We start from the raw sequence: 23,868 nt of genomic DNA, 5'->3' as shown, positions 1-23,868 counted from the left end.
CAGAGGCTTGATGTTCTTTTTTTTTATCTTTATTAACTTGAGTATTTGCTATTTACATTTCGATTATTATTCCCCTTCCCAGTTTCCCAGCCAACATCCCCCAGCCCCTCCCCCCTCTATATGGGCTTCCCTTCCCCATCCTCCCCCCATTACCACCCTCTGCCCAACAATCATGTTCACTGGGGGTTCAGTCTTGGCAGGACCAAGGGCTTCCCGTTCCACTTGTGCTCTTACTAGGCTATTCTTTGCTACTTATGAGGTTGGGGCCCAGGGTCAGTCCTTGTATAGTCTTTGGGTAGTGGATTAGTCCCTGGAAGCTCTGATTGGTTGGCCTTGTTGTTCATATGATGTCTCAAGCCCCTTCAAGCTCTTCCAGACCTTTCTCTGATTCCTTCAATAGGGGTCCCGATCTCAGTTCAGTGGATTGCTGCTGGCATTCGCCTATGTATTTGCTGTATTCTGGCTATGTCTCTCAGGAGAGATCTACATCCAGTTCCTGTCAGCCTGCACTTCTTTGCTTCATCCATCTTGTCTAATTGGGTGGCTGTATATGTATGGGCCACATGTGGGGGAGGCTCTGAATGGGTGTTCCTTCTGCCACTTTTCTAAACATTGCCTCCCTATTCTCTGCCAAGGGTTTTCTTGTTCCCCTTTAAAGGAGTGAAGCATTCACATTTTAGTCATCCTTCTTGAATTTCATGTATTCTGTGCATATAGGGTAATTCGAGCATTTGGGCTAATAGCCACTTATCAATGAGTGCATACGATATGTGTTTTCTGTGATTGGGTTACCTCAATCAGAATAATATTTTCCAGTTCCATCCATTTGCCTATGAATTTCATGAAGTCATTGTTTTTGATAGCTGAATAATATTCCATTTTGTATTTTTGCTGTTCTGGGTTTTTTGTTATTCCAAATGAATTTACAAATTTCTCTTTCTAACTCTATGAAAAATTGAGTTGGAATTTTGATGAGGATTACATTCAGTCTGTAGATTGCTTTTGGCAAGATGGTCACTCTCACTATATTTTTCCTGCCAAACCATGAGCATTAGAGATCTGTCCATCTTATGAGATCTTCTTTGACTTCTTTCCTCGGAGACTTGAAATTCTTGTCATACAGATCTTTCATTTGCTTGGTTTGATTCACACCAGGGTCTTAGACAACCATTGGACTGAGAACTGGGTTCCTAAGGGAGGAGTTAGAGAAAGGACTGAAGTAGCTGAAGGGATTTAAGGGATTTTCAACTCTATAGGAAGAACAACATCAACCAACCAGACACTCCAGAACTCCCAGGGACTAAACCACCAACCAAAGACTATACATGGAGAGACCCATGGCTCCATTCACATATGTAGCAGAGGATGGCCTTGTTGGGCTGCAAAGACCCTTGGTCCTGTGAAGGCTCTATACCCTGGGAGGGATAGGGGATTTCTGGAGGGGAAACCGTCAAAGGGGATAACATTTGAAATGTAAATAAAGAAAATATTCAATAAAGAAGAATATATAATACTAAAGCCAGAGATATAGTTTAGTAGTTAGGAACACTTTTTGCTCTCCAGAGGCCCAAGCTTAAGTTTCCAGTGTTATGTCTTTTTCATGAGCCCCAAAAGACCACCAAGGAGCTGACTCTGAGGCAATCGCAGTAGTGTCTTTTTTATTCAAGCTTGAGCTCGTGCTCACTTACTAGTGACCCTGACCCAGCAGCCTGGAGGGTGAGATAGCCTTAAGCCTTCAGTGGGGCAGTGCTTTATAGGAATGGTGAGCAAGCAAGGAGGTTTCCAGCCTGGCAAGCATATAATTGAGAGACTGTTTTAAGGGAACAGGTGGATGCTCTGAAGCAAAATCATGAACACTCTCTAATGGTTTGAAAGTATATCTGAATAATCAGACTAATCTTGTTCAGCTGTTGCTAAGAAGTAGCTTAGGTAGTAACTCTGGGGTATGGGCCAAACACAAGACCTGGGGTCCTTCCTAGTACTTGATTATAGCTTCAGTTCAGCTGTGCCTCAAGGCCTAAGGCTCCTTTTCTTTTACGATGGATGCCAGTCCCAAGATGGAGTAGGTTTAGCCTCTCATAAGCACCCACTTGGCAGCTTATATTTCTTGGAAATTCTAGTTCTAGGGGATCCAGTGCCCCCTTTAGGTGTCCATGGTTTCAAGGTATGCATGTGGTATGTGTATATACACATACGCAAAGTCAAAGTACTCCTATACATAAATGGTAAATTCTTTTAATAAAGAGAGTAAATAATGTTTTATTGCATGAATAAACCATAATCCTTTACTAATTTGTTCATTGTTGCTTACCTTCACTGATACTTTCTTAAAAATAATTTTTAGTTTTTATTTCATTTATGTCAGTTCTAGCATTTTAAATTTACTTTTCACCTGTAGTTTTAAATTTAGGCTACTTGATTCTCTCTAGTTTCTTGATACATAGTATAAATTTTTGCGATTTTTATCTACTCCACATTCATAAATATAAATAATTATGATTGTATTTAAACAGAACTTAATACATAGACAGAGGTTCAGTTTCTCAGGTTCTTTGCAGAACAAATCAAATTTACCTACAGCCAGGACAGAATAATCTAAGTAGGTCCTTGGGGAGAGGGCATGATAGAAAAAGATATCAACAAGTGCTGAATACATTAGCCTGCCTCTTCTTGTCTTCATATCTTGAAGTTACTATAGCTGCCATGCAGACTGCACACCTGTCTGGTTCTTTAAGAACTGTAAGATTTCACAAACAAGCTCTTTTTCTCATAATCTCTATAGGTGTCTGAAGAATTTTCCATCTCAGAGTAAAGAAAGGTGGATAATAGTTAGTGGTTGGTGATACCAAAAGAGGTTGACCTGTCTAAAAGAAGGTTCCTAGGAAGATGAGAAGAGATTCAGCAGCTACAGGTTGTATTCTTTAACGAAAGAAAGGGTAATTGGGGGATACAAAATGGGTATTGAACAGTCAACACCTCTTTACTTAAAGTTGGGACAATTGCGACATGTGTGCACCTTGTAGCTGTAGAGGCACAAAAATACTATATATATATATATATATATATATATATATATATATAATTTTAGAAGAGGTCAGTAGTGTTGGTATCCTTTAGAATAAGAAGATTTAGGACTGGAAGACTGGAAGAGTCAAGACTAGAATGAAAGGGCATTCTTCTGTAGGGCAGCACAAGAGACCAGAGTTTAGTGTCTTTATTTTTAAACAAAGATCATAGGAAATGATTCTGTATTCCTAAAGCTTTATACTAGGACATAAAATATTTAAAAAGAATTCAATGTACTGGAATAATAAAATTCATTAAAAATAAATTAGGAAAAGAAATGAATGATCTATATTACAGAGGTTTTTTTTCATGGATGCTGTAATTCAATTTTCTAACAAAGTCTGATTATTTTATTCCCTGGACCTTAAGAGAAAAAATAAGCAAAAGAAAGAGAAGAAATAACTCTAGGTGTCTATGAGTACACATGAGTGAAAACATGCATATGTTTATGATTGAGTAAAAATCTATATGCTCACGTAACTCAATGATAGTACCTTGTAACAGGAAATGTCTGTGAATTGAGTCTATGTTAAATGTCTCCTAGGCACTGTTTTATTCAGTTCTTACATCTCAACTGAAGTTGATATGTGTTTTTATGACTGTTCATTTTGTAGGAAAGGAAACTGGAGGGTATACTTGTTGAGTGATGCAAAAAAAAACTACTAGGTATTATAAAGACAAACTTTTCCCTGACTATAAAGTCCATGCTCTTAAATTTCACATACAGGTGAGAAGGAGTTAAAGTGTGTGGCTCATGGCAAAAGTGTAGATAAATTGTTATATGGGAGATGAGTTTACATCAGATGACTCAGTGAATTTTCTTTAGTTTAATGCAGATCACTTGTTGAACCTGGAATTTGTTGTTACAATATTCTGGCTAGCCAGTATGCTCCAACTACTCACTTTCTTTGATACTAGCATGCTTGAATTATAGACAGGTCACTATGCACACCTTCTACTTAAATTGGTGTTGTGGATCTGAACTCAGGTCCCCATGCTAATGACAAAACACTATAGTCACTGAAAAATCATCACAGCCCCTTGATGAGGTTCCTGTAGAAGTATACTGAGTACACACTTTCAAGTTACTATCATATACAATTTTCCATAGACTCCAACTGAAGACTTTGTGGTGGGTCTAACAAAGGACTATAGCTAAAATACCCCCCCACAAAAACCCTAAACTTTTGGAGAATTTTCTGATTAAATGATAATCTCCGTCATTTTATTTCAACAATGAGTAAATATTTGTTCAGTAATTTCCAAAATAGAATAGAATCTACTTGGAGGGGCAATGAGTCTATCTTCTCTAACAAAGGATTCAGGAATGGCATTGAAATGTCAACCACTGTCTATAGATAAGAGTGTTATGGTAGAAGTGATTTTATTTTTTCAAACAATATTTCTTTATTCTCATGTCTTCAAACATTTCTCTAAAACAGAAAACACTCACAAATTAAGTCATCAAAAGAATACTCCTTTCAGTTATTTTTAGATGTTCTTGAAAGACAAATTATATGATCCTAGCCAAACTTGAAAGTATGGGGAACTCAAAGACAGGTGTGAGTCTGGTGACTTCACCATGGTGGGTTAGTGTATTGCCAGTGACAAAAGTGTACTTGTGTCTGGAAAGCTTTTCTAAAAATATTTATATGGAGATTGTTTCATCACATTGATATAATTTATTAGTATAAATTATATTATGAATCTTATTCAAAAGAAGAGTAAATTACTAACTTGTTTTTTATTTTTTGGTCTGATGCCATAGACATTGCCCTTATTTGTGGTGCCACAGAAGATTATGTTGGATATGAACATTACTCTGGTTAGTGAGTTCATCCTGGTGGGCTTCCCTACAGCCCCTTGGCTACAGGTCCTCCTTTTCTTCATTTTCCTTGTAGTCTACATGTTGATTATAGTAGAAAATCTTGTAATTATATTCACTGTCTGGTCTACCAGCTCCCTCCACAAGCCCATGTACTATTTCTTAAGCAGTATGTCCTTTTTAGAGATCTGGTATGTCTCTGTAACAGTTCCCAAGATGCTAGATGGATTCCTCCTGCAGAGACGACACATCTCCTTCACAGGCTGTATGACCCAGCTCTACTTCTTTATCTCACTTGCATGCACAGAGTGTGTACTCCTGGCAGCTATGGCCTATGATCGCTATGTGGCCATCTGCCACCCTCTTCGATATCCAGTCATCATGACCACAGTTTACTGCATGCAGCTAATGGCCCTTTCCTATTTCAGTGGTTTCATGGTCTCTGTTGTCAAAGTCTATTTCATTTCACATGTTGCTTTCTGTGGCTCTAATGTCATGAACCACTTCTTCTGTGATATCTCACCGATCCTCAAATTGGCATGCAAAGATATGTCCACAGCTGAGTTAGTAGACTTTGCGTTGGCTATTGTCATCCTTGTCTTCCCTCTCTTCACTACTGTCCTTTCCTACATCTACATAGTGTCCACCATTCTGCGCATACCCTCCACCCAGGGAAGGAAGAAGGCCTTCTCTACCTGTGCCTCCCATCTCACTGTGGTCATAATTTATTACACAGCCATGATTTTCATGTATGTCCGACCCAGGGCTATTGCATCTTTTAATTCCAACAAACTCATTTCAGCTGTGTATGCTGTCCTCACACCCATGCTTAATCCCTTCATCTACTGCCTAAGGAACCAGGAAGTCAAGGATGCAATCAAGAAGACTCTGGGAGGTGGCCGGTGCATTCTGCTCTGCTGATCCTCTTGCTATATAAAAAGACATTGCCCATGTACTTTATGAGAATCATTGTGATAATTTTATTAACAGTTTTCCTTCATAAATTTGGATTTGTAAAGAAATCATAGTATAGGCAAAACAATAATAAATAAATAAGTAAAATAAATAATAAATAACTAAATAATGGATGGAAGTACTTAATCTTTGTCACTCGAACCAATAAGCAGTTATTAACAACTCTGGATAGTTATAGCATCCTGAAATGATGTAGCACTAACAGACATATAACATTTAGAAGCTATTCTTAGTATTTTACTCAAAATAAACTTTTTAATTCTCAGAGCTCATTATAGTAAGCTGGCTGAGATTGTGAATTGATAAAATGAAATATGACGAAGTTAAATAAATTTTCCATATTCGAAACTATATTAACATCAAAGCCTTTACCTGAGCCCAGGTAATCTAGCTCAAGAATGCATTTTGTCATGTTCACTCTGAATCTACAATCTGTGATAAGAGCTCAGGAGAAGATTAGCCATCAAACAGTAATTTCTATAAGGGAAAAATACAATCTAGTGATCAGTATACAGAAAGATATGTGATGATAACTGGTAATAGTACTGAACTAATTGTAGTATTTATAACTACAATGGGTTCTTGATGGTGAGTACCATTGGCCTAGATAATATTTATAATTTTATTTTCTATGCTTAGCTCTGTTTATCAAATGTTGCAACTCATTTTTATCTATAGAGCTTAAATAAATTAGTTCATACTTAAAAATGATATTCCTGAAACTTCTATCATATTTACCGTAGTTACTGTAATGATACAGAAACAAGATGAGTTGACACTTCAGCTTTGGCTGTGGCACCTTGTCATTATATATGACAGAGTCTCAGCTGTCAGTTTGCATTTGACCTCGCTACCATAGTACAAGCCTTTTAAGGGTTGAATGTAACTCCTTTATTTTTACAATGCTTCTCATGCTTGCTTAGGTTGTATCCTCTTATGTATTCGACACACTTTAGTTTACATTTATGGAAGAATTTTCTAAATATATTGCTCCTAGTGCTTTTATTTATTTATTTATTTATTTATTTATTTATTTATACATTTATTTTTACACTCCATATTTTATTCCTCTCCCTATTTACCTCCTCCCTGAGGGTTTCATATCCCATACCTCCTCCCCAATCTCCCGAACTCCCCCCATTTCCACAAGGATGTCCCCGCCCCAGCCACCTCACCAGACCTCTAAACTTCCTGGGTCCTCCAGTCTTTTGAGGCTTAGGTGCATCTTCCCTGACTAAACCTAGATCCAGGAGTCCACTGCTGTGTATGTGTTGGAGGCCTTATTTTGGCTGGTATATGCTGCCTGGTTGGTGATTCAGTGTGTAAGAGATCACAGAGGTCCAGGTTAATTGAGATTGCTGGTCCTCTGCATGGTTTCCGTCCTCCTTAGCTTCCTCCAGCTTTTTTCTAATTCAACTAGAAGGGTCAGCAGCTTCTATTTGTTGGTTGAGTGTACGTATCTGCATCTGACTCTTTCAGCTGCTTGTTGGGTTTTTTGGAGAGCAGTCACGGTAGGTCTCTTTTTATGAATGCCCCATATTTTCAGTAATGGTGTCAGGTTTTGGGACCTTCCCTTGAGCTGGAACCATTTTGGGTGTCTCATTGGACCTTCTTTTCCTCAGGCTTTTCTCCATTTCCATCCTTGCATTTATTTCAGAGAGGAAGAATTATGGGTCAGAGCTTTGGGTGTGGTATAGCAAACCCATCCCTCAGTTGATGCTTTGTCTTTCTGCTGGAGGTGAACTCAATAAGTTCCCTCTCCCCACTGTATGGCCTTTCAGCTTTGAATCCTCAGAGTTTCTCATTCCCCAGGTCTCTGGTACATTCTAGAGCTTCTTCCCAACCTCCTTCCTACGAGATCACCTGTTTCCATTCTTTCTACTGGCCTTCAAGGAGTCAGTCCTTTTCCCACACCCAATACAAGATCATGTTCCCCTCTCCTCCCACCCCCATCTCCTTTCCCTCCCTTGTCCTTACCTCCCTCCTGCCTTGTGGTTGCTTTCTTCTCACTCCCAAGTGGAACTGAGGCATCCTCACTTGGGCCCTTCAGTTTGTTGACCTTTATGAGTTCTGTAGATTTATCTTGGGTATTCTGTACTTTTATTTATTTTTTGGCTAATATCCACTTATTAGTGAGAACAGATTGTGCATGTACTTTTGGGTTTGAGTTACCTCATTCAGGATGATACTTTCTAGTTCTATGCATTTGCCTGCAAAACTCAGATGTCTTCATTCTTAATAGCTGAGTGATATTCAATTGTGTAAATGAACCACATTTTCTGTGTCCATTCTTCTGTCATTGGACATCTGGGTTGTTTTCAGCTTCTTGCTGTCACAAATAAGGCTGCTATGAACAACATAGTGGAACATGTGCCCCTGTGGCACGGTTTAGCGTCTTTGAAGTATATTCCCAAGAGTGGTATTTCTGGATCTTTAGGTAGGTCTATTTCCAATTTTGTGAGGAACCTCCAAATTGATTTCCAGAGTGGTTGTACCAGTTTTCAATTCCACCACCAATGGAGGAGTGTTCCTCTTTTTTCACATCCTCGCCAAAATATGTTGTCACTTGAGGTTTTGATCTTATCCATTCTGACAGGTGTAAGGTAGAATCTCAGGGTCATTTTGATTTGCATTTCTCTGATCACTAAGGACTTTGAATATTTCTTTAGGTGCTTCTCAACCATCCAAGATTCCTCTGTTATGAATTCTTGGTTTAGTTCTATACCCCCAGGTTTTGATTGGGTTGTTTCGTTTTTTGGGGGCAAGCTTCTTGAGTTCTTTATATATTTTAGGTTTTAGTCCTCTATCAGATGTGGAGTTAGTGAAGATATTTTTCCCAATCTGAAGGATGCCGATTTGTCTTATTGACTATGTTCTTTGCCTTACAGAAGCTTTCAAGTTTCACGAGGTCCCATTTATCAATTCTTGATCTTAGAGCCTGAGACATTGGAGATCTGCTTAGGAAATTTCTTCCTGTGCCAATGAGTTCAAGGACTTTTCCCACTTTCTCTTCTATTAGATTGAGTGTATCTCGTTTTATGTTGAGGTCCTTGACCCACTTTGACTTGAGCCTTGTGCACAATGACAAATATGGGTCTACTTCCATCATTCTACATATAGACATCCAGTTAGACTAGTATCATTTATTGAAGATGCTTTCTTGTTTCCATTATACATTTTTGGCTTCTTTCAAAGATCAAGTGTGTGTAAATGTGTGGTTTTGTTTCCGGGTCTTCAATTCTATTCCATTGATCAACCTGTCTGTCTCTGTACCAATACCACACAGTTTTTTTTATCATTATTGCTCTGTGGTAGAGCTTGAGGCCAGGGATGGTGACTCCCCGAGACATTCTTTTTTTTTAATTGGATATTTTTTTATTTACACTTCAAATGGTGTTCCCTTTCCTGGTTTCCCATCCATAAGCCACCATCCCATCTTCCTCCCCTTCTTCTATAAGGCTGTTCCTCTTCCCCAACCAGCCCCTTCCTGCCTCCATGCCCTGACATTCCTCTACACTGGGGGTTCAACCTTGGCAGGACTAACTGCTTCTTCTCCCATTGGTTCTTTTACTGTTAATAATTTTTTCACTATTCTTGGGTTTTGCTTTTCCAAATGAATTTGAGAATTGCTCTTTCCATGTCTTTGAAGAATTGTGTTGTGATTTTGATGGGGATTGCACTGAATCTGTAGATTGCCTTTGGTAGGATGGCCATTTTCACTATGTTAATTTTGCCAATCCCTGAACATGGGAAATCTCTCCATTTTTCTGAGATCTTCTTCAATCTCTTTCTTGGGAGACTTGAAATTCTTATCATAAAGGTCTTTCACTTGTTTAGTTAGAGCTATCCCAAGTTATTTTATATTATCTGTGGCTATTGTGAAGGGAATTGTTTCCCTAATTTCTTCCTCAGCCTGTTTATTATTTGTATAAAGGAGAGCCACTGATTTGGGTTAATTTTATATCGGGCCCCTTTGCTGAAGTTGTTTATCTACTGGAGAAGTTCTCTGGTAGAATTTTTGGGGTCACTTATGTATACTATCATACCATTTTCAAATAGTGATATCTTTAATTCTTCTTTGCCAAATTTGTATCTCCCTGATCTTTTTGTTGTCTTATTGTCCAAGTGCTTTTAATTCAATCACCAACTTTCACTATATTTTAGTATGAAATGTATATTAAATTACTCCTTTGGAAACTGAGTAAGTGGGAAAATATTGGGAGAATGGATGAATATTCTAGGCCAATATTAGCTTAAGACTCTTGGACTTCAGATTCCACAGTTGGTGAAGTGCTGGCTACACAAGTATGAGGACCCAAATTTGATTCCCAGTACCTTCGAGAAAAAAAAAAACTGGATATGGTAGGACATGCTTATCATCCATGTGGTAGGGAGGCAGAGACAGATCAATTCTTAGAGCTTTCTAGTCAGTTGGCCTAGTCAAACTGGCAAGTTCTAGGTAAATGAAAGTCTTTGTCTCAAAAAAGAATAAATAAAAAACAACCTCGAGAGATGACACTTGAGATGTCCTTTGGCTTCTACATGCATGAGTACATATTTGCATTCACATGTACCTACTATATGTATACACAAAGACTTTGGTGTTTCATGTTGTTAGCTCTGTAACCTTCAAAGGTCATTAGGATTTCAGTTTCCTTCTCTGTAAAACTGGTATTATAATATCTGCATTTGAAGTTGGAATACAGATTAAAAGAGAATGCATATGTAGAAATGAGTATGTAGAAAACATCATGATGCTTAGTATATATTCTTCTAAGTTATTTAATGAATTGCAATATAAGTTGAAAGTTTCAAAAACATTGTTTTAGGAATCATCACTTGGGAGGTCCATGAGGCTGTCTTTTTCCCCTCCTAGTTCCCAGACTGTAGTGATTGATACAACCATACCTGTCAAGAAGAATTCATGCTACTTTTGCTTGATGTCCATTTGGTGTAACAATATCTGAATTATAGCCTTATATCCTATGTATCACCATTTAGTGAAACAATATCTCAATTGTAGATTTCTACCCCATGGATAAGTATTTAATGTAACAGTATCCCAATTATAGCATTCTTTCCCTTGGATAACCAGTTAATGTAATGTTATTTCAATTACAGCATTCTAAACTATGAATAAACAGTTAATGCAATAGTATTTCAATTATAGCATTCTAACCTATCATTTGGATGCACATAACTTCTCAATAAGTTTCTTATACATCTATAAATTTTCAAAATTAAATTTGATTGTTTTCAATTGTCAATTAACCCTGTCATAATTATAATATTTTAAATTTATAGACAACATGCCAGTACCTTCCAAAATTTCTTGCATATCTCCAATTTTCAAATATTATACTCTTACTAAGTGCTTAAAATTTTACTTCAATGACTGATGTAAATATCCTGAATTTTTTGTATCTGTTTCAAACATGTTTTATAGATAGATTGCAAAGCTTAAAACCTTAGTTATAAGTTCGTTGCTTATCTTTAAATACTTCTCCAAGACTTCATATTATTATGTTTTAAATTTATTTGAAAATTATAAGAATTTATTGAGCATAATAGGTTTGTCATAGATTTACGGTGTGGAATGATTAAGGCATGTCTCACTTGTATTTTTGTCATAAATGAAAGCACATTCTAACATTTCAACAATTCAGTTCAGGGTGTAATTCTATGATATTATCACTGATCTGAACAATAAGCCACTAAAACTTATTCTTTCCCCAGTGAGCCTTTACAAGGGAAGGTCTTGTCATATGAGACCATAAGGGTAAACTTTGAGGACAGTATGCTAAGTAAAATAAGCCAAGTATAGGAGGACAAAAGATACATAGTATTATATATATGCAGAATCTATGTGAGGTGTTGACTCACACACGGATTCCATGTAGGGGGTAGGGTGTGGGGAATTTCCTAGCTTGTGTGAGTTCAGGCCAGTGTATTAACTGGCCAGTCATCACCAACTGTAACTCTCCCTACTATGGCTGGGATAATGGAGTTCTCGAGTTGAAAGCTATCTCTGACATTCAACCCAAAAATTCTACTCCAATCTTCATAGGAATACTATAAGTACTAAATTCTCCTTTTCCTTAATTGAATCAGAGTGGATGTTGCCACTAAAATATTGCTAATGCAGACACAAAGGAAAATATTTGTTTTGAATCAGTGTTTTTAATCATGAAACAGAGCATTAAATTAGATAATGCAGATCTGAAGATTTTGTCATGGACAAGGAATATCAATTACCAATATTTGCCTCAGTTTATCTATCTATCTATCTATCTATCTATCTATCTATCTATCTATCTTTCTTTCTTTCTTTCTTTAATGTTGGAGTGTTCTATCTGCATGCACACCTACAAGCCAGAAGAGGACACCAGATCTTTTTATAGATGGCCATGAGCCATTATGTGGTTGCTGGGAATTGAACTCAGGATGCCTGGAAGAACAGCCAATGATCTTAACTGCTGAACCATCTCACCAGGTCCATTTGTTTTTGTTTCTTGTAAATGGTTTCTATGATGCAGCCATGGTGCTCTTATGACCTTGTTATTGGAAGGCTCATGTCTTCATAAAAGAGACAATCTTAGTCATCTCAATATCTGAAGAATGGTATGGTCAATAAATCACATGTTATATTATTTCAAAAGGTCTCTGAAATATCTGAAATATTCCACAGTGTCAGTGTTTCAATTATTAATAGCTGTAGTAAGCTTAAGAAAGATGTTAAATAAGCTCTTTTTAAGCATTAGAACAATATCATATTATATTCCATTTTAGAAGAAAAAAACAACCTATTACAGTAGTATAATTTTTGTTGAATTTTTAAATGTTTTGTTTGATATAAAAGAAAGGCTTTTGGTTGAACAAATAAGCTGATAAGTTATTTATACTGTTATGAAAACAAATTCACTACCCAAGATGCAATTCACAGACCACAGGAAGCCAAGAAGAAGGATGACCAAAATATGGATGCTTCATTCCTTCTTTAAAGGGGAAAGGAAAATATTCATAGGAGGGAATATGGAGGCAAAGTTTAGAGCAGAGACTAAAGGAATGGCCATTCAGAGCCTGCCCCACATGTGGCATATATATATATATATATATATATATATATATATATATATATATATATACACTCAAAACTAGGTAAGATTGATGATGCTAAGGAGTACATGCTGACAGGAACTGGATAAATATGTCTCTTGAGAGCCAGAGCATATCAAATACAGAGATGAATGCTAGCAGCAAACCACTGAATTGAGAATGAGACCCCCGTTGGAGGAATTAGAGAAAGGATTGAAAGAGATGAAGGAGCTTGCAACCCCATAAGAACAACAATGCCAACCAACCAGAGCTTCCAGGGACTAAACCACTACCCAAAGACTATACATGGATTGACCCATGGCTCCAACTGCATATGTAGCAGAGGATGGCCTTGTTGGGCACCAATGGAAGGAGAAACCCTTGGTTCTGCCAAGGTTGGACCCCCAATGTCAGGGAATGTTGGTATGGTGGCGGTAAGGGGGTGTGGATGGTGGAGGGGAAGCCCTTATAGAAGAAGAGGGGAGGGGATAGGGGGCATGTGGATAGGAATCTGGGAAAGGGAATAACATTTGAAATGTAAATAAATACCCAATCAAAAAAAAAAAACCAAAATCACATCTTTGTTTTTATAGTTAGTGCCAAATGTGTTTACATGACTGCTATAAAGATCACGCTAAATTTTTATTAGCCAAATATCTCTTAGTCTTATCTAATAGAATAACAATTAACAGAGAAGAAAATAACAAGACCATATATAATATTCTTAAACTTTTGCCATTGAACTTGCTGTTCTCAAATAGAGGTATATGCAGAAATAAGGTTGTAGGCTAAGACACATTTTGTTACACATTTTTGAGGATCTATGACCTCCATTTGTTAATTGATGATCATGTCTGGATTATTTCTGACCATATCTGGACTACATCTAATAAACAAGGTCGTTTTTCATTTCAATCTCCCAATTATCAAACTCTGAAACAAAAACATTTTTCTTATTCTTTTTCCTTGATCCAAAGTCTAACTAGGCTGACTGCCTAGTTTATATCATTATGAAAAGAACAATAAAGATGGAAAGGTTGAATTAAAGAGAGTAAAATTTGCAAAGCAATTAGAATGAAAAATATGGTGAGCTATTTGCTCTCTGTGTGCTTTGTCCTTTCCTATAACCCTTTGCTCTGCATTCTCTTTGCTGTCCTCTTGGACCTCTAAGAATGGATATTCCTGTTACCATACTTCTAAAGAGAATAGGCAAGATAATTCTTTTTAAAAGATAAGAGGGGCTGCAGAGATGGCTCATCTATTAAAAGCTATGCTCATAACCAAAAATATAGAAGATAAGAGGGTCAACATCATGTGACAAAGAAGACAGAACTGTCAAATGCACTTCATCTCCAATGCTCACTTTCCTATCTCTGAGTGAAAATGCTTATTTTAATGGTTAACAAAAGGGTGTGGGCATAAAGCTTTATTTCTTCCTGGAGTCTACTCTGCATCAAAAATTCTATAAAATTCTTTTATGTGTGCTTTAATCTCCTAATCTATAACCTATTTCAAATAATATTAATACATTAAGGAGACATAGTGACTATCACACAGAGGGAGGAAAATAAAGGCTTGGGACCTATTCAGGTCTAGGTCTACCTGGGTGAGATAGAGGGAGGAGTCAACATATAACGTGTCCAGGGAGAAAAGAGATTGTTGGAAGAGAAATAGGTCAAGAGCAAGAGTTAGAGAAAGAGTGAGAGAGGACTAGGAAAGGCAATGAGCAGTGATGTAGTAAAACCACAACAATAGAAAAATCTCTTCTATGCTGGCCTCAGGAGTATCAGACAAGCCCAGTAGTAAGAACATATTTTAGATTTCAGTCTTTTTCATAAATACAAAGTAAAGCAATGTTTCATTTTCCTGAATCAATAGCAGAATAAGTTACTATTTTCTTGGGCTCTAGATTTTGTAGTCTTTTTTAGTGGAAAAGAATAAAAGCTTTATGGGCTTTATAGAGAGGCAACTTTCCAACTTTCCAGGATAGAGAACAAGCTATTCTAGAGCTGCTGCTTTATCTCTTTTTCTCTTTATCACCTTCTGTTTTCAATCCCTTCCAGATCCAAAGACAAAGATTCATATGTGACAAAGTTTGTGTTCTTGAAGACACCTGCCCATCAGTCTGGTAAATGAAAAAACCAAATCAAGATCTCTAAACAGGGCTCAATTTAGATGACTTGCTCCACCATGACAGCAAAGAAAGGAATCGATAAGACGTAGTTTGGTGAGATATCTGGTCTTAATGACATTTCACAACTAATTTGCTTATCAGGGGTCAAACACAACCAAGGGACTACAATATGTATTCGAAATGATAAGGTAAGTCAAAAATGAAACACAGATGGTATTTTCAAGGTGTACACAAATCTAATAAGGACAGTAAAGCAAAATAAATGTTATCATATAATTCTGAAAGGGGCAAAATGTTATAAAGTCAGAGGTTGTGTGGAAGATATCTGGAGAATGAGAAGGGTGTGGGGAGGAAAGTAGATGGCTAGGGTTGGTTTGACAGAGAATAATATTTGAATTGGAGCTTTCCTAGAGACCTGAGTTAGAAAGTTTCGGGCCTGAGAAAAAAGTATGTGTAACTGTATTATTGTAAAGAGTGACATAAGGAAGCTCTTCACACTCTTCAGAGTTGCTCAAGCTTAGGGTGAGTTGTTAGCAAAGAAAGACTAGTAGGATTTAGAGGAATATGGGACTGAGTGTCAAGGAAACACTCAGCAGTTTGGGGACTACAGGAAGAACTAGATGTGATTAATGAACATATTCATATTCGTATTTAAGCAAGGTCACTCAAACTGCAGATAAAAATGATATTTAGTATTGTCTTAAACAATCAGTAGATATTCTGACAACATCTGTAGAGGCCCAGAACATTTCTCTGTACTATGTTTTCTCCTTAGACTTGCACCTTAGCTTTTCTTTTTAATCCTGCCTTCCACCCAGGGTAAACAAAATCTCCCCCTGTGTCGTATCTCTCTAAGTCTCAGTTCATCTTTTCTTCAGAAAACCTGCATCTTACTTGGAACATCTTCTGGGTCAGCTGCATGAGTGTTTTGTTATTAACTCAGAAGGTGAGCCATTGCTTTTCTCTGAGCCAACATTCCAATCCCAACAAATACTTTTCAGAGTTACAAAGTAGATGGGCATAACTAGTCTACGGCTGGAACAGAGGTCTTTGTCCTATAGAAGGAAGATAATGCAGACTCAGTGCTTAAAGAAGAGAATTACAAATGTTAGAGGTTCTTAAATGTTTTGAAAACTTGAAAGTTTTTCATGACAAACAATTTTAAATGTTGAGAACTTCAGACTGATCACAAAAACTAAGCTTTAGTTTAGTAAAAGCTAAATTTATAGATACAGAATTGGATAAAAGGAAAATCTCATTTTAAGGAACAGGGCAAAGGAGCAGTCATGTGATCAGGATAGAAAAGAATGGGCCATTGGTATAAAATTATCTGAGGAGTGGATAAGGAATATGGAAAAGGGGTATTAAAGAAATACTATTGTTATTATACAGTTAAAGAATGACGGTCTTATATTATTTGTCTTTGGAACTAGTGGGCATTTACTATATTACCTATAATGGGAGCCAGTAATTGCTACTTTATTATGGCATGGTGAGAATTAAGTGATAATATTGTCTAGGAAAGAAATGATATGCATTTTACCATGTGATAGACACTGTAAATTATCATTGTTGTTGTTACCACTATAGATGACATAATATTGGAATGACCAAAAGCTGGCATGAAGAATGAAGATCATAAAAGCAAGGTAGAAAAACTTGGTGAATGTTCAACAAGGTAATAATGTAGGGCAGTACCCAGAGTGATGGACTGTGGACACAGATCTAGGTGATGCTTGAAGTTCTACAAATGGTTTTAAGATAAACATATAACAATAATGGAAGCATGATCCAATAGTAGAGATTATGTGTCAGAGACTCATCTTTTTTTCCTACATTTGGTCACTGTGACAACAGGTATCTATCAATCTGTTGTTATAAATGAGAAAATTAATAGGTTTCATAAGAAAGTGTACAGAGAGCTAATTCTAAGTGACCTCACATTCCACCTTTGTTCATTCTCCCTCCTCTCTGCCCATTTTTTCCAATCAAACTCTATCATTCACTTCCTCTTTTTCAATCTATACAGTTAAAGTTTTGGTTTTTGTTCCTCAGTATTAATCCACCTTTCAAAACTGCAATGCTTCGTGTAGTTCGAACTGTGTCTTCCAAGGGAAGGCTTTCTGTTCTCCCCAGACAAGAACTGTTACCTTGAACTCTCACTATATTTGGTATTCTAATATCACCTACTCTTACTACAAATGGCTCTTTCTTCCTCTAGGCCATTTGCTAAATATGAAACAAGATAAAGTAAAGGTAGATTTAACAATCGGAAATATCTTGTTTTGTTTATTTCCATGTTGGCACTGGATTCACAATGTCTCAGACTTATTTGCTGAGTGCTATGGTTACAGGTACATACAGCTAAACTTGTTACGAATTAACAATTTAAGATAGAAAAGACTTGGATATTTCAGGAAAGGTAGTAGTCATAGAAAGGGAGCAGTAGAAGAAAAGGTAACCAAGTGGGGTTAATGGATATCCTGCTTCCAAAAACAGACAGAAATGTGACCAGTAAAGAATAGGATGATTACTTGTAGGAAGGTGTAATTGATCAACTTTCGAGTGTGCTGGGACAGTCTTTTTGAACTCTTGCACATGCTGGGCAAATGCTCAATAACCCACATGCCTAAGTCCATGAATTAATTATCTCAACTGCTCAAGACGTCCTGAAAGTGGTTCAGTAAACAGCAAATGTGTACCACCCCTTTGAAGGAACACAGTGATGTGCTCATGGTCAGGTCTCTCACACTTTACTGCTATAACTTCATTCCCTCCTCTGTTCACTCTGTTCCCTCCCATCATACTAGATTCCTTGGCATCTTTCATTCTGTGGATCTCTCTAAGGCCTTTAAATTGACATATTCTGTCTACAAATCTCTTCCATCTGGATGACAGGTAGCTAATACTCTCCCGTTCTTCATGCGGGTATAATAAGTTCTGTCCTGACCATTATGTTTAAAATATCAACTTATTGCCACTGGCTACATTCCTGTTTTTCTAGTTTTTGCTAGATTTATCCTAAAAACTTTTCCATTTCTACATTTTTATACATGGTGTATTCACTGTTAATTGCCTGTTTTCTTCCTTACGATGGAATTCCAAAGGGCACTTTATCTGAGTGCTCTACATTGCTAACTGAGCTACTTAAATGTCCAAGATACTGCTTTCCCATAGTAGGTTCTCAGTAAACATTTGTAAAACAAATTAATTTAATGTACAAAAGAGATGGGGCAGCTGATTAATTTCCTGAAATGTACTGTAGTTTAGTTATAAAGCTGTGTCATCTATTTTCTTTGTCGGCTTGTTTTCTTTAGAGAAGGATCTTACTGTATAGCCCTGGCTGTTTGGAACTCACCAGGTTTAGATCACTCTGGATTCAAACTTGTAGTAATTCTGTATCAGTTTCCCTATTGGTGTGTGTCATCAAACCTCACTAAATAATCATAGTAAAATTTATTCACTTGTATAAATTTTTGCATATTTGGCCTGAATTAGCCAGGTTCAAATAATAAAATCCTATTTATTAGATAAAATGTTGGATCCCTCCTCCAGTGAGCTACTTGGTATAATATTTTGTTGTTTATCTATTTTCAAGTTCTCAAATAGGAATCTGGCCCTTTTACCATCTTTATATTTTCTTCTCTTCTCTCTCTCTCTCTCTCTCTCTCTCTCTCTCTCTCTCTCCCTTCCTTCCTTCCTTCCTTCCTTCCTTCCTTCCTTTCTCTCTCTCTCCTTTCTTTCTTTCTTTCTTTCTTTCTTTCTTTCTTTCTTTCTTTCTTTCTTTCTTTCTTTTTTCCTTTTTATGAGACTAGGCCTTACTATTTAGCACCATCATGCCTAGAACTCACTGTGCAGACTGATGGCTTCAAATTTAAAGCGATCTGTCTGCTTCTGTCTCCTGATCAATGAGATTAAAGGTGTGTAATACCCGTATCCAATGATTGCTTTATATTTTTAGTATCCAGAGGAGGACAGGCCTTTAAACAAGAAGTTTCTCCTTGCCACAAATTAAGCTATCTATCCCCTTTCCACTAGTAAGTGAATTTGCTAAGACAATTGAGGTTTATAAAGTCATAAAGCAATAAGTCATGAAATAGAGTTCACTTTCCACCTATATGTTCCACTGATCAGTGCTTTTCTCATTGCTTTGATGAATTCTAGCCACTGAGTCTGCTTTCCCTGTAGACTCCTATCATGTGTATGGTAAGGGTATCTAGCTGCAAACATTCCTTTACTACCTTGTTTTGTATGTCTCAGACCTAAGCTATGTGCTTTTCCCTCTCTTACACGACTTGGTTAAAAATTTTTCCTAAGAGATGACATTAAAATTAATTAAAGAATAGTTCTTTTGGTAGAGAAGGAAGTCAAATTTAAGTTCTATTTCATTTTATCCATTATCCTAATATATAATAACCAACTAATTTATGGTTATTTAAAAATGATGAAAATGAGAAATAATTTACCCATTTTCTGAGTTCTGCCTTTTCTTTTGAGTAAATTTTTGCTTCCTTAAAAGATTTTTATCTTTAGCTAATTTTACTTATAATTTGAAGCCAGCTTCATCTCTATTCAAATTGTAATTGTGTCCTCAGACCATATTTTCCCCAGAAGAGCTAAGGCCTTTCTGAATTCACCTCTTGAATCATTTCTTCTCAAATAAGCTCTTCAAATGCAACCTATATTCAACATGTATCTAAATTAGTAATATTGACAATCAAGAATTGGAATTATTCAAGTGATATTTGTTTTAATATTGATATTTAACCTGTGTTTTCAGAAAGCTTAAATTAGGTTGGTAAATGAATTTGAAATTAAATAATGTGTGGTATGTATAAGTGCACATTTGCTTGTAAATATATTGAAATTTTATATTCTTTCTTTATTGACGGTTTTAATCCTCATGATTATAGTTACTTATGGCCAACTTCAATCTAAAACATTAAATGGAAAGTTACAGCAGTGAATGATCTTCAGGTTTAAATTGTATAATTTTTCAAGCAGCACAGTGAAATCCCATGTCATCTTGCTCTTACAAGAAGCATTCTTGTGTTCAACATACACACCATATTCTGCATCATCCCCTTCTAGTCTTTTAATTGTTCCTCCTGTGGCATTGCTTATGTTCAAGTGGCCATTGTTTTATGTCACAGTGTCTCAAGGATACAAAACTAATGATGCTGGAAGTGAAAAGGTAAATTTTCCTGAGATAAAAAGAAAAAACAATACATGCCAAGACCTATGGTATAGTAAGAAATTTTGGGAAAGAATCTAAAAGACAAAGATATCAGCTGTATATGTCTTTGAATACTACACTTTTATTATTGTTCTAGTTTATTATAAACTGTGATTATTGACATTTTACTGTGTTTCTAGTATAAACTTGAATTTATATATATCATATAAATTATAAAATGTGGTGTGTGTGTTTGTGTGTGTGTGTGTGTGTGTGTGTGTGTGTGTGTACATGTGTATAGGAACAGAGTATATAGAGGCTGCTAGCCAAACTCTTGGGCATCTAATACATATCATACCCACATTCATGTATTATAAAATTCTCTATGTAAGTATACATAATGATTATTATTTGCATTAATACAAGCCACTTTCTTTTCATTTATGTTTTTAAGATTCATTCTTTTCTCTATACTATATCCCAACAGCAGTTTCCCCTCCCTCCATTGCTCCAAATTCACAACCCCTAAGCACACACACCTCCCTTCTCCCTCAGATTCAATCTTCTTCTATTTCTCTTTAGAAAAGAGCAGGCATCCCAGCAATATCTACCAAATATGGCCTAACAAGTTATAATAAGACTAGGACAAACCCTTATGTCAAAGTAAGACAAGGCAACCCAGTAGGAAGAAAAGGGTTCTAAGAGTAGGCAAATGAAAGCCACTGCTCTAAACATAGAAAGAGAAGCATTAACAGAGTCTTCAAAAGATGTACAACAATCTGGAATCAGCAATTGTCCTGACCAGTGGGGGTTTAAGTTAGTAGTTGTACTTTTATTTTATCCAGACTTTGAACCTGCCTCATTCTTGACACTGCCTGATGAACCATCCTAGGAACTTTTTCCAGTCACATGATTTCCTGCCTCATAGCTTCTTCTGAAACAGAAGAGTGTACTGACATAGAAGTGCTCAACTACAATCTAGATCCATTCCTGACTCAGATCCAGAGACCTAGACCTTAAATATTGCCTTATGATTCTGTCTCAACATTATTTGCTGTGTTCTTTGTTTTAGGTCTGTATTTTTCTGGACTCAACTTGTGGCTGCTCATGTTTCCCACATCATATCCATGGAAGATGAGGAATCTAGAGTAAGAAATTTATAATAATAAATTATCTCCAGTCTTATGGCCCCTGATACTCCTATGGATATTACTCCTGAGTTTTCTGATATTAGAATTAAATCTTTTGTCATTTGGTGATCCAACTTTGTGGATGGAAAATATCACCAGCATCAGTGAGTTCATCCTCATGGGCTTTCCTACTGCTCCCTGGCTGCAAATTCTGCTTTTCTTCATCTTCTTCATAACTTACCTGTTTGTGCTTTTGGAAAATCTTATCATCATTCTTACTGTGTGGGTCACTGGGTCATTGCACAAGCCTATGTACTATTTTCTGAGTACTATGTCCTTTCTGGAGGCCTGGTATATATCTGTCACTGTCCCCAAAATGCTGGCTGGATTCCTATTTCGCCCCAATACCATTTCTTTCTTGGGATGCATGACGCAGCTCTACTTCTTTATGTCCCTTGCCTGTACTGAATGTGTACTTTTAGCTGCCATGGCCTATGATCGTTATGTAGCCATATGTTGGCCCCTTCGCTATCCAGTCATGATGACCACAGGATTTTGTATTCAACTGACCATCAGTTCCTGGGTGAGTGGCTTCACCATCTCCATGGCAAAGGTGTACTTTATCTCTAGAGTTGCCTTCTGTGGCAATAATGTCTTGAACCATTTTTTCTGTGATGTGTCACCCATCCTTAAGTTGGCTTGTATGAACTTATCTATGGCTGAGACAGTAGATTTTGCCCTCGCCATTGTCATCCTTGTATTCCCTCTCTCAGCCACTGTTCTTTCCTATGGCTTCATTGTCTCTACCATCCTGCACATACCCTCAGCCATTGGGCAGCGGAAGGCCTTTTCCACCTGTGCTTCTCATCTTACAGTGGTGGTCATCTTCTACACAGCTGTGATCTTCATGTACGTCCGACCTCGGGCCATTGCTTCATTTAATTCTAACAAGCTGATCTCAGCCATCTATGCAGTCTTCACTCCCATGCTCAACCCAATCATCTACTGCCTGAGGAACAAAGAAGTCAAAGATGCCATCAGAAAAACCATATCAGGTGGCAGAGCCCTGTCCTTGGGAGAGTCTATATTCTGAAGTGACTTAAACATTCATCATTTGACTTAGCATCAAAAAGCACTTTCATTAGAAGAAATTCTGTGATCACAAACATACTGACTTAGTAGAAAAATTTAAAGACATAGAATCAGAGATTATAGGGAACCCTTTTTCTGACAGGCATTAATGAAATACTTTTTGTAAAACAAATTTAGGTAAAACATACACTAGCAAAACAGTTATAAAGCAATTTTATTATTTTTGAATTACCCTGAATAAAGTTATTGTTGAACTGTTTCTAGAGTTCTGCTGGTAAGGTTGTTGCATTTTGAGTGATTCTGTTTTAGAAGTCTTGATTCAGCAGGGATATAAAAAGAGAGGTCTCAGTGAGAATTTTAATAGGTATGGATTATTATTCTTTAATGTGTGTTGGAGAAAGGCTTTTATAATCAAACATAACTTATTTTAATTAGCTTCAAAATTCAACAAAATGAAAATTTCCTTCGAACTGTAATTGGAATACTGTGAAGTAGTGCATGTACTGCCTTTTAACAATAGAGGAAAAGCTCTCTCTCTCTCTCTCTCTCTCTCTCTAATACACATATGCACACACACAAACATGTACATACTCACACATGCACACGCGCGCACACATGAACACATATACACATACTATTTCTGCTTTATTTCCCTCATTTTGTTGTAGCTTCTAGACATAAAATTTGGGTGAAATAGTGGAAGGTCAGACTGTAGAAAATTGAACATTGCTTTGGTACTCATTACAGCAATTCATTTTAGGTAAAACAAACAAACAAACATACAACATTGGCATTGACTAAAGACTAAGCAGTTTTGTTTGCTCAGGCACATCTTGTCTGAATGTGAAGATTTTTCCAAATTTTTCAGAACACTCAACTTTAGGTTTTGTTTTTTGAAAAAGGTAGAACTTGGATCCTACCAAGTAATATATGATTTAATATAGTAATAAGATAATAGAAGAGAAATGGGTTCTGTTTTGACTTAGTAAGGATGCTGAATGAGAAAGTTCATGAAATGTAATCTGCTCAGAGTTTAAAAGCGACAGGTATACTATATTCATTCAACATTTTGGATTCACATTTTATGTATTTTAATTAGGCTGTTTACCTGCTTATCTTTGACTTGTGTGTGTGTTTTTTTTTACTGTAGTTTTTTTTGTTTACCTGCTGTTACAGGTCCAACATTTTTGTTTTAAGTGTTAGAATGATGAATGAGGAATTTTTGCAATTATACAGAAGAATAAGCTTTATTAAACATGGTAATGTCTCTTCTATCTATATCTATTTAGATTTATCTGGTCTTTATTGCTTGTCATCTACTATTTATGTCTGTTAATATTTTCTTTTTATATTTATTAGTCTCTAAGATGGGTGT

General features: G+C 36.6%; 2 protein-coding genes and 1 long non-coding RNA gene across 3 annotated transcripts in view; all 3 read left to right on the top strand.

The window, feature by feature from the left end:
• LOC134484910 (uncharacterized) overlaps positions 1 to 21,419 on the top strand; it is a 34,452-nt gene extending 13,033 nt beyond the window's left edge. The window contains exons 3-5 of the long non-coding RNA XR_010062720.1: positions 15,025 to 16,041; positions 16,686 to 16,773; positions 21,344 to 21,419. This is a non-coding gene — a long non-coding RNA (uncharacterized LOC134484910). The remainder of the gene's footprint in view (positions 1 to 15,024; positions 16,042 to 16,685; positions 16,774 to 21,343) is intronic.
• On the top strand, positions 4,868 to 5,812 carry Or6b6 (olfactory receptor family 6 subfamily B member 6). The gene has a single exon (NM_001000553.1). The coding sequence runs from the start codon at positions 4,868 to 4,870 to the stop codon at positions 5,810 to 5,812; it is 945 nt and encodes a 314-aa protein (NP_001000553.1).
• A 124-nt stretch (positions 21,420 to 21,543) lies between the features above and the next one.
• Positions 21,544 to 22,494, top strand: Or6b9 (olfactory receptor family 6 subfamily B member 9). Its single transcript, NM_001000202.1, has one exon. It carries the CDS (start codon positions 21,544 to 21,546, stop codon positions 22,492 to 22,494), a length of 951 nt encoding a protein of 316 aa, NP_001000202.1.
• The last annotated feature ends 1,374 nt before the right edge of the window (positions 22,495 to 23,868 follow it).

Source organism: Rattus norvegicus, chromosome 1, assembly GCF_036323735.1.
Source record: "Rattus norvegicus strain BN/NHsdMcwi chromosome 1, GRCr8, whole genome shotgun sequence".
NCBI lineage: Eukaryota > Metazoa > Chordata > Mammalia > Rodentia > Muridae > Rattus > Rattus norvegicus.
The sequence above is the reverse complement of the archived record's forward strand: the minus strand, read 5'-3'. Positions and strand labels throughout refer to the sequence as shown.